The sequence below is a fragment of the Gymnoscopelus braueri genome (genome assembly GCF_963280865.1).
Source record: "Gymnoscopelus braueri genome assembly, chromosome: 21".
Classification (NCBI taxonomy): domain Eukaryota; kingdom Metazoa; phylum Chordata; class Actinopteri; order Myctophiformes; family Myctophidae; genus Gymnoscopelus; species Gymnoscopelus braueri.
In genome coordinates, this window is record NC_137623.1 from 6629746 (window position 1) to 6641856 (window position 12111).

Consider the following 12111-nt stretch of genomic DNA (forward strand, 5'->3'; position numbering starts at 1 on the left):
AGTGGTGTAAAGTAACTAAGTACATGTACTCAAGTATTGTACTTAAGTATTTTTATTTATTTTTTTACTTTACAGGAGTATTTCAAAAAAAAAATCAGTACTTTTACTTCTACTCCACTACTTCTCAGAGGCAAATATTTTACTTTTACTTTTACTCCACTACTATTATTTGAACACTTTAGTTACTAGTTACTGTACAGATATAAATTATTACATTATAAAACATGCATTAACCACTTTATCTCTATTTTATACCTCGGGTATTTGAAAATAGCAGATCTATGCGACGCGTTGTGAGCTTGTAGATCTGCTATTTTCAAACATTTTAGTACTTTTACTTTTGGTACTTTAAGTACATTCTGATACCAATACTTTTGTACTTTAAGTCAATTTTGAATTCCGAACTATTACTTGTAACAGAGTATTTCGATATTGCAGTATGTATTGATACTTTTACTTAAGTAAAATATCTGAGTACTTTTTCCACCACTGGTTATAAGCGACTTTGGGCTTGTTTTTTTAGTAACGTGGAAAATGTAGGTTAGTTGCGGGTTATGTTTTTTTTTTTGGGCTTGTTGCTTATTTTGGACTTTGCTTCCTAAAGCTGTTTAAACCAGTGGTTCTCAAACACTTTCATGTCAAGGACCCCCAAATGTTTATGTAATTGTCTGTGTATCCCCATCGAAAACATGTTGTGCCAGGGACCCCCAGTACCAGATTTGTGTTGTTAAAATGTTTCAAAGATATTTCACATTTATCCAGAGATTATTGTTTTAAATAGCAGATCTACAAGCTCACAACGTGTCGCATCGCGACACGTTGTGAGCTTGTAGATCTGCTATTTTCAAATAGTCGACGTATGTAGATTTAAAGTGCTCATGTCGCTTCTTTTGGGGCTTGTTTTCATAGACCTGGTTGCTTATTTCTCTCGCAAAATCTGGCAACACTGCCAGGGGGTCTCTCTGAGATCAATGGTCGAGGCCGGCTAAATCCGCCATCACCCCTCCTCCCTCTTCTGTCTCTCTCTCTGTCTCTCTTATCCCTGCTATTCAATTGATCCCTCGCTCCCTCTCACTGTTTATCTCTCATCCCTATCTCTTCCTCTGACTCCCCTCATCCCTGCTCTAGTGTAAAGTGATCTTCTTCCATCCCAAGAACCCCCTCCTCCTAATTCCTTCCGTTCAAATCAACCCCCCCCCACCCCCCCCCTCCTCCACATCTATCTATCTATCTATCTCCCCGTCTATCCATCCATCTATCCCAGAATCGTTTGTTCTCTCACCAGGCCTGACCTCCATTAGTCGAATAGTCAACTAATCCAGGGGTTCTAAACCAGTGGTCCGGGGACCACCAGTGGTCCTTGGGGGGGTGGTGGGGGGGTACCAGGGGGTCCCCAGCTAAATTAGTTAGCAGGGTCACAATCATTTTAACCCCTTAGCTTTGGCTATTCAAAACTAGCAGCTATTTTTGAAAAATCTTGAAAATGTGTGCATATCTTTGAATATATATATTTGTTAAAGCGAAAAAATGTTTACTCAAATCTTTGCTTCTGGGGGTCCCTGGCACAAAAGAAAATTCAGATGGGGGTCCGCGACCAAATGTATATTGATATAACTGCCAATCCCTCAGTCCCTTTATTTTTGTTGTTGCATGATTCGACTGAGGGATTGGCCTAATTTGTTATGTTATATTAATAGTTTGCCAAGAATAGGATATATATATCATGATTTATTGGGAGAAACCAAGCAAGTGTATGTTAAATCAGACATTAAGCACCCCCCCCCCCCACAGCCCAAATGGAATGATCCTCTATTGCTTAATTATTATTTCTTTGCATGATTTGACTACCAGTCGACTATAGGCAACATTTGCCCAATCAGATTTGACTATTTAAATCATTAGTCGGGGACAGGCCTATCTACCACAGAGGCTCTTTAGCAGGCATACTGTAGGTAGCAGTATGTGTGTGTGTGTGTGTGCGTGTGCGTGTGCGTGTGCGTGTGCGTGTGCGCGTGTGTGTGTGTGTGTGTGTGTGTGTGTATGTCTCATGTGTTTGCAGTGATGGAAGCAGAAGTGTTGTGAGCTTGTAGATTGGCCATTTTCGGTGTGCAACTACACATAAATCACCCTTAAAGGGGGAATAAAGGGGCTGAGAGATATCACATCTACCATCAACACATGAGAGATATCACATCTACCATCAACACATGTTGGATTTATCCATTCTGATCCCTTAACCGTCCCCTCCGGACTCCTCTATTTTCCTGGCAGGCTTTTTTCACCCTAAACGCCCACCCCCCCACTCCATCTCACGTCTGTCTTTCCTTTCAAATGGTTGTCTATGAAATAAAGAGCACCGTTCCACCTACACTCCACTCCCTCTACCTCGGTCCTGTTTCACACTCCAGAGGTAGAGTTTCATATCAATCTCAACCTCTGTAATGCACACCCACTCACTCACTCACTCACACACACACACACACACACACACACACACACCCCCACCCACTCACACACACACATAAGAACACATATTCGCACACTGCTGTCCAAAGCCTTCTATAAAAAAAACTGCGAGAAAGTAGCAAAACTTGGCACTCACTTAAGCTGGCTCCAGACCAATCCAAATCGGCCCGACTTTGGGCCGATTTGGCTTCGGGAAGCGTCGGCCAGTCGGTTAGGGGTCCGTCGGCCAGTCGGTTAGGGGTCCGTCGGGACCTTTTCGGCCGACCCAGAGCCGACCGAACATGTTCAGCTTTTTAGCCGACTGGCAGAGCAGTGGCAGTGACAACAAAGCGCTGTCGGTGTTGCCAGATTATGTGAGAGAAACAAGCGACCATGTCTATGAAAACCTACATTCACTGTTTCTCGTTGTTGCTCCCAGAGAGAGAGAGAGAGATTGATTGATTTGACCTAGTTTTGCGCAGTTTTGGTGCGCAACACAACCCTCGTTTAAGTGAATTGCTTTCACCTGCTGCTGCTGTGTGGAGCGCAGTGGTGGAAAAAGTACTCAAATGTTTTACTTAAGTAAAAGTATCAATACTGCAATGTAGAAGTACTCCGTTACAAGTAAAAGTCCCGAATTAAAAATGTACTTGAGTGAAAGTACAAAAGTATTGGTATCAAAATGTACTTAAAGTACCAAAAGTAAAAGTACTCAAATGTTTGAAAATAGCAGATCTACAAGCTCACAACGCGTCGCTTCGCGACGCGTTGTGAGCTTGTAGATCGGCTATTTTCAAATAGCCTAGGTATAAAATAGAGCTAAAGTGGTTACTGTATGTTTTATAATGTAATAATTTATATCTGCAAAGTAACTAATAACTAAAGTTTTCAAATAATTGTAGTGGAGTAAAAGTAGAATATTTTCCTCAGAGATGTATGGAGTAGAAGTAAAAGTACTGAAAATTAGAAATACTCCAGTAAAGTAAAAAATCCTCAAAAGTGTACTTAAGTACAGTACTTGAGTAAATGTACTTAGTTACTTTACACCACTGGCGGAGTGTGCGCTACAGGGCATATCTCCAAGCCAGGGTGACCTACCCAGGCTCATGAAATTCATATGCAGGCATAGTAGCCAATTAGAATGAAATCCGCAAAAACGGACTCATATACTGATACAGAACCATATATTGGCTATTATATTATGGCTGTCGGGTGGAAATCTTGTATGTTCCTTTTTTATTATTATTTAAAAACAATTTAAAATCGTGAAAATAGCCAATCTACAAGCTGTAATTATTAATAATTAAGAAATACTATATTTTAAAGAGTGAAAAATCAACTAAAGTCATTATTAGTGCAAGTTCATTCACATTTCATTTGAATGAAAATAACTTGTGGGTAAAATACATTCTGTGAATCTAATGTGATTAATGTGACCCCTACTTCAGTCAGTGAAGTCCAGGGCTGAATGTGACATATTGAGACCTATATAACTAAATATTGGTCATTTGCCAACACATTATTTTGTGAAATAAATGGGTTATATTTCACAGATAGTTATACTATTCTTATAATATATTAAAATACAATGATCCTTAACCTTCAAGTTAAATGCATTATTTCCGTGGACTTAAAAATCATTTTTGGACTTAAAAATCATTATTATTTTTTTGGATGGCCTTCCTGCCCTGGCAGGAAGACCGGGCAGGGCCTTTGTGCCCTCCAAAAAATTACAACACCAAAGGCCAAGTGGCCTTGCCCCTAAAATGACGAAATTCCAGGCTTGAATGCAATAGATGTACTCTGAGTCTGTTACAAGTAAAAGTCCAGAATTCAACATTTACTTGAGTAAAAGTACTAAAGTATTGGTATAAAAATGTACTTAAAGTACCAAAAGTAAAAGTACAAAAATGTTTGAAAATAGCAGATCTACAAGCTCAGAACGCGTGCATCGCAACACGTTGTGAGCTTGTAGATCTGCTATTTTCAAATAGCTTATAGGTATAAAATAGGGCTAAAGTGGTTAATGTATGTTTCATAATGATTTATATCTGCAAAGTAACTAGTAACTAAACATTTCAAATAATTGTTGTGGAGTACAAGTATAGACAATTGGAAATACTCCAGTAAAGTAAAAGTACCTCAAAATTGTACTTAAGTACAGTACTTGAGTAAATGTACTAGTTACTTACACCACTGCACGTCAGTGAAGAAAAAACGCTGGGAACATCCCTAAGTGGCTTTGCAGGGAAACAAGCCCAAAGTCGCTTATAATAAGCAGACCTGGCAACGCTGGCACGCTAAAAGTCAAATTAGCACATGAATGGCCAGTCGGCTGACAGACTTAAATGGTAACTTTTGCCAACCGAATACCAGTCTGTTGCAGTCTGGAGTAGTCTGCAATAGTCTGGACGAGTCTGTTTGGTGCGGAGTTGCCTTTACACACACGCACTCGCAAGTACGCGAATGCACACGCGCACACACACACACACACACACAGTATTGATTATATCTGCCTTTACACTCTCTTCTCCGTGTCCAATGTGATACAGCATTTTGGGGATCACTGATCTTGCTCTAGAACATGACGCACACACACACACACACACACACACACAATGCGTGCGTGTGCACACACATTATGTGTGTGTGTGTATGTGCACACACACATTATGTGTGTGTGTGTGTATGTGCACACACACATTATGTTTGTATGTGCATGTGCACACAAACATAATGTGTTTGTGCACATGCACACACACACATAATGCATGTGCACATGCACACACACGAACACTGATATTGATTCCAGGACTCAGCTGAGGATGAAGAAGAAGAGAGATGAGCTGAATAAGCCGGGCGGGCTCAGAGAGGCTGTGTAATCAAATAGCGATGTGCAGCGCAATAACAGAGCATGCAAGGTGAGCACAGGCCTCTACACCCTACCCCCCCACCACGCCATCACACTGGTACTGTAAGCAGGGATGGGACGACAATCGTTATCGTTTATCCTGATGAAAAAACGCTCACAAAAATATTATCGCAGAGATTTTAACTATTTTGACTGCCAGAAATAAAACATAATTTGCCACGCCACTGCTAGCAATTTTCGAGTGTTTTCACTAATCTTTGAAAAATCATAGAATATTATTATGCAGTATGCAAGTCTCGTAGAATGGGGGGCGGGGGGGAGCGAGACGCCACGATCATCCGTTCTGTAGTTGTGGGCAGTTGTGGCTGCCAAAAAGCAACAGAAACAGAGGAAAAGCCATTCTCCCAAATCGAATAACAAGGGAAAACGTGCAGTTTTTTTGTCGATCACGTGACCTGCTGCTCCTCTTCTTTACTGGGAGCCAAACGGTGACCCATAAGGCGAGCGAACAGCGCCATCTAGTGGAAAACCGCTGAAAACACAAAATCTCGTCATTGGCAAACTACACCGTAGCAAAATATGACGAGAAATCTCGTCAATGGCAGTCGAAATTGTCCTCTGTCATACATTAGGATGAATTAGCTTTTGTTGAGCTGCAAATTCAGAACCACTTAAAGCCTCTCCACTTTTAAGGATCGCATTTGGTACGCTCTTATTTCAATTTACACAATTCGCATTGCAACACGTTGTGATCTTGTAGATCGGCTATTTTTAGGATGCTAGAGATTCAAGTGGTTAACAAAATTGTCATAAGTTTTAAGCATATTTTGATTATCGTAATAATAAAATTATTTTTGCCACAATGATCGTGATCGTGACATAACATTTTCATATCGTCCCATCCCTACTGGTTAAAAAGGAATAGTTGACTCAGCAGATAGAGCACAAGACTGAATGACTATAGTCTGAACTGATTCTCTTTGCTAGAAATCATGATCCGTGGCAAAAGGAAAAGGAATTAAATGTTTGGCAATTATTACTAAATTATATGATTATTAATGAATGGTGGAAATCGTGATCAACAATTAAATGCGATTTATTATGCTAGAACTATTCTGCTCCATAACTTTTAATTAAGTCATTAATTGCGTGGGAAAATTATAAACTGATGGAAATGCAAAGCTCAGGAGCGACGTGATTTAATTAGTCCATGAGCCAGACAAGATTTCATTATCGAAAGAGTGGGCAAAACCATACCTATATTAAATTGTGCATAGGGTCAATACGAGTAAATAAATATATGATAACCTCTCCACAGGAGCAGCTTTTTCATGGTTATCACACATTTTGTTATTTTCCCCATACGTACATGACAGGTAAAAAAGAGTTATCATAATGAAACTTCCCCAGTTGATTACTTACATGAAGACAACGATTTTTCGTATTACAAGTTTTCTGAAATTGTATATTTAAATATGCAAATTAGGCATTAAGTCCATGAGCCAGAGCCCCAAAATGTTGCCAGATATTGAATATTCCCTCGTTAAAAACCTTTGACTCCAACATCTTAACAAAATGAAATAAGAATGTTGACTCTGGCTTTGTCCAATGTTCCAATGTTGATTCTGGAAAGTTATGCAAATTCAGGCATATTTTCCTAATGCCTAATTTTCATATTTAAATATACAATTTCAGAAAACTTGTAATACGATAAATCATTGTCTTCATCAACTGGGGAAGTTTCATTATGATAACTATTTTTTAAATGTCATTTTTTCACCTGTCATGTACGTATGGGGAAAATAACAAAATGTGTGATAACCATGAAAAAGCTGCTCCTGTGGAGAGGTTATCATATATGTATTTACTCGTATTGACCCTATGAACAATTTAATATAGGTTTGGTTTTGCCCACTCTTTCGATAATCATTGCTCAATTTTGAGGCTCTGGCTCATGGACTAAACGAGAAAGTGAGGAGAGTGAAGTGTATGTGTGCGTGTGTGTGTGTGTGTGTGTGAGTGCGTGTGCGTGTGCGTGTGCGTGTGTGTGAGACATGCATGTGAGAGAGAGGCGATGGAGGGAAAACGAAGAGTGATGTAATATTTATGGGAATCACAGTCAGCATTACTGCCTTCTTAGCTAATGAAGCAAACTGCGGTCACTCATAACTCAGTAAAAGTCATGAAAGAAAAGCCTTCGCCTTCTCCTGACTTCAGCCGTACTCATAACTCATGAGATTTGATTTGAAAAGAGTCGCACTTTGTCACCACTTCCTCCAGCTAAAGATTTCTGATGGAACGACAACAACAACAACAGCCTGCAGGTGTTTTCTGCACCGAGGTCACCTCAGACATCAACTCTTTCATTGCCAGACTTATTGGCACTTGTGTCGTCCCAGTGCCAGGAAAAAGGTGCATTTTTCCTCCGTTTGTTTCTTAACATTGAAGTGAATGGAGCAGCAATTTTTGGGATAGCGTTATCTCCTAGTTCCTTTGAGATAAACCAAAAAAAAAAAAAAAAAAAAAGGAAAAAAAAGAAATGTATTTCGTCATTTCCGTCCGTGGTCATGAGAGCCATAGAGCCATCGGACGGGAATTCCCGTTTTTGGCAGTTAAAGAGTTAAAAACTGCGATTTTGTTTGTTATGTGAAACGGCTTCTGGAGATGTCCTATTCATAATCTTAAAATAATCACCGAAAACAGACAATCTACAAGCTGGAGAGCTTGTAGATTGGGGATATCTGCACAACATTCTTCCATAGAAGACATGCCGGCTTCTATGGCATTGGTTCTCAAAGTGGGGTCCGGGGACCCCTAGGGGCCCTTGGCGTGGGCACCAGGGGGTCCACATTTAAATAAGTTAATAATCATTTTAACCATTATTGTATACTTTGGCCATTCAAAAATAGCAGATCTACACATACAGAAATAGCAGATCTTGTAGATCTGCTATTTCTGAAATATTTTAATATATATTTTTAAAGCCAACATTTGAAACTAAAATCTTTGCTTCTGGGGGGTCCCTGGAACACAATATTTTGAGATGGGGGTCCGCGGCCAAATGCATATAATTTTGGGGGTCCTTGACATGAAAGGGTTTGAGAACCACTGATCTATGGAACCCAGATGGCGACTGAGATCTTTAATCCGTGCATCTCTGAATCCACACCAAAGCCTTGTCAGGCAAATCACGACTGGATGTTACAGTAGGTTAGGCTTCAGGGGGAGGAATAGGTGTGAAAACACCCTAAAAACTGCTCCAACTAAAAAGAGATTAGAAACATCAGAACAGTGGAGTGGTACGAAAATAGTTTTGTCAGAGACAGGCTGTTCTTCTTGAGATGAGGTGTAAGAGACACTTGTGTTTGTCTGTAAACCAGGGGAAGGGCGATACCACAAGAGAAAGTGTGAAAAGTGCTACTTCTGCTAAATGAATTAAACAAAGAAAAGACAGTTTGTTCTGTGTTCCGTCACAATAAATAGAGTTCTTTAGACTACACTAGGGGAGGGGGTGGGTGCACAGCTGTTCAACAGCCCTGTGTCTGTGTGCGCTGGCCTGGGAGTACATCTGTACAGTTTGTGCATAACAGTGTGTTACAGTAGAGTACATGCACTTTTCTTAACAGCCACTTAAAACCCTTTATACTTCGTTGACCGCGGTCCCCCAGGGCTCTGAACTTGGTCCCCTCCTTTCTTACCTCTACATCAAATCTCTTCACTGAAAACAGCCGATCTACAAGCTCAACGTGACGCATTGTGATGTGTCTTGAGCTTGAGTTTATGTCCTTTGTACAAGGCATTCTTGTACTTCTGTTTAAGTGGACATGAATACATATTTCAAATGTGTGTGTTTCTTCCCTGACAGATGTCTGTATGCACGCGCAGTCCTATGCATGCGAGCTGTGGATACAGGCTTCCTGTGGGTCAGTGTGGTCTCTCCACCTACCTGTGTGTGCGCTGCCTCTGGTGGTTGAGGGAGGCGGTGCGCCCGGGGCTCTGCTGCTGGCTGCCCCCCAGGCGGGCGGGGCTGGTCATGTAGTCGTTGGGCACCGTGGGGGGCTTCACCGGCTCCAGGGTCTTATAGGAGGTGTTACGCCTGATGAGGGCAAAAAAAAAATCACAAGAAATAAATTAATTAATTAATATTCTACATGTCCAAAACTGTTACTTTTAAAGGAAATGAAAAAAAATGACCTGTGTTTTAATTGATCCAATATAATTATTATTATTCAGTCTCAAGCTCTTGTTAAAACTTTTCCTTGGTTCAATATTCATAAAACCCACACACACACACACACTTAGCCGATCTACAAGCTCCCAACGTGTAGTCTACGTGTAGGTACAAATGTAACCATTGGACTATAACTATTGGAAGTGTATGTACTGTACTGGTGTCAACAATAATCGATTCATAGATTAATCGCGATGCAGACATGGACGATTATGAATTAATTATTATTTAGATTTAGATTTTTTTTTTTTATCATATTGCTAATTGCACAGAGCAGAAGAATCAGATGTATATGTTGTTCAGTATATATGACTGCTTGTATTGACTGATGAAAAAGTTGCCATGTTGTGCAGTAAGATAGAAAAGTGTGATGTCGAATCAAATCAAATTATTACAAGGTTAATCGTAATCGAATCGAAACCATGGTGAATCGTAATCGAATTGAATCGTGAGTGCATAGTGCCAACGCACACCTCTAATGTACTGTACTGTAAGCGTGCATTGGGGTGTCACAAATCCTATCCAGTCTACCCAGCTGGATGTTGAGCTGCTGTGTAGTGTTAAAACCCCACCCAGCATTAATGTCTGATTAGTGTCACAAACTGCTGCTGTGATAGACACCGTAGGGGCCGTGGTGTCGTTCACATGTCTGCAGCTTCAAAAGACCTTCTCAAATCGTTTGGTTGTTTTTGCTTTTGATTTAACAGGGACGTTGTTACACCTTCATGTAAGAAGACTGCTAAAAGTAGACATGGTGGGTTTATTTTTACAAACCCCACAGCCACAGTGTCTAGTTTATTATGTACAGTAAGCTAAGAACACCTGTGCATCTGTTCCCTCAACGTACAACAATGTATATAGGGTTTATGTGGTTTTGGGTGAATGGATTAGTCACCCCATGGAGACTTGAATTCATGGATATTTTTTTGTTTTTGTTGCATTCCTAAGACAATAATTTGATGACCAGCGGTTCCGGTAGGAGACGCAAAGGAGACTCTTTGTGTCTCCTACCGGAACTGCTGCCGGTCATCTAATTATTGGCTTAGGAATGAGACAAATACAAAAAAATGTCTCCATGGGGTGACTAATCGATAGGAAAAAAAAGTCATTTTGGGGGTGAACTATCCCTTTAAGAAGAGCCAGAAAGTTTGGGGCGTAGACAGTTGATAATCAATATATTAAAAAGAAATCGTAGTTACAACAATATTGTTCTTGTGAAACACTTCCTGTATTCTGCCAGGGAGGGAATTCCGGTCTATATTAGTTAAGTACTGTATTTATCCAGAATCACTACTTCCATTTGGCCAAACGAAAAGCAGAATTGAAAGTGAAACTCAAGTATGAAAGTTGGGCACAGCTGAACATCTGTGCTCTGTCTATCTAAAGAAAACTTTGTTTCCAAATGAGGCGTACAGACACTCTGTCACCACACAAGGACATTCACACAAACTTGGCCACAGCCTGCACTGAATAAATACTGCATTGTGATATGATGATATGTGTGGCTTTGTTCACAAAACTGCACACATAGTGACTTACTATCCATAGTTGAAGATTGGATAAGGAGGCCATGCCAGTTATCTGACACTATATGTCTTGGTTTTTTTTTGCCACTGTATATTTCAGGACAACATAACATTCTGTGTATGGTGAATGAATGAATGAATTATTTTCATGTCAGGACTTGACCCATCCCCACATGGGATTATCAATTAAAACACAAAAACTGTCCAGTGTATTACCCAACCAGCAACTCATAATATAACCTGATTATTAGGCATTAGGATTTTAATTGATTCAAACTGGTGACAATTTCAATCGATTTAATAAAAACTGTATCACGATGCAAACAGCAGAGGGCACGTAAAAAAAGAGAGAAGAAAATACAGGATCTTTGTAAGAGAATTGATTAAAAAAAAGTTTTCAGTCATTTGCTACTGTATTGAAAAGAGGATAAGAGAAAACACAGTATTGTAAAAAATATATATATAAGAGAAGAAAATACTGGATTTGTGTAAGAGAAATAATTAAAAAAAAAGATTTTTCGGTCAATAAAAAATGATAATAATCACAAAATAATTGTGTTTACCAAATTGTGAAAAATCATATATTTTTAGTCATATTTTAGTCATCTGAAATGTTTTAGTAGTTGTCTAGTTTTAGTTGACTAAATATCACAAGATTGACTAAATCTGCAGTTGATTTAGTCGACTAAAATGTATTTTGTCGTTGCCTTGATGGCGTCGTAATGGCTGATTTTACACTTGGTTTCATGCTGAAAATAGCCGATCTACAAGCGACGCGAAGCGTTGTGAGCTTGGAGATCTGCTATTTTCAGAGCACAACACCCGAGCACAACCAAACATAAAATTAAAATCGTACTGTAGTCTAGTTTTTATTTGTTGACAAAATTGTCAATATATTTAGTCTCAGTTTTAGTCATCGTAGCTTAGTTTTCATTTCGTTTTCATCAGTGAAAAAAGGTAGACGACCAACATTTTTCGTCATAGTTTAAGTCGACGAAATCAACACTGATGCCTACTGATTATAAACAAACGAGTAC

The 12111-nt window shown here is 39.6% G+C and overlaps 1 protein-coding gene and 1 long non-coding RNA gene across 2 annotated transcripts in view; one reads left to right on the top strand and one right to left on the bottom strand.

The window, feature by feature from the left end:
• The window catches only part of abi1a (abl-interactor 1a), a 109993-nt gene that overhangs the window by 22506 nt on the left and 75376 nt on the right, over window positions 1-12111 (bottom strand). The window contains 1 exon segment of the mRNA XM_080418099.1: window positions 9264-9413. Coding sequence (XP_080274225.1) covers window positions 9264-9413 — 150 coding nt within the window.
• The window catches only part of LOC308077450, a 97448-nt gene continuing 97306 nt past the window's right edge, over window positions 11970-12111 (top strand). The window contains exon 1 of the long non-coding RNA XR_013932410.1: window positions 11970-12031. This is a non-coding gene — a long non-coding RNA (uncharacterized lncRNA). The remainder of the gene's footprint in view (window positions 12032-12111) is intronic.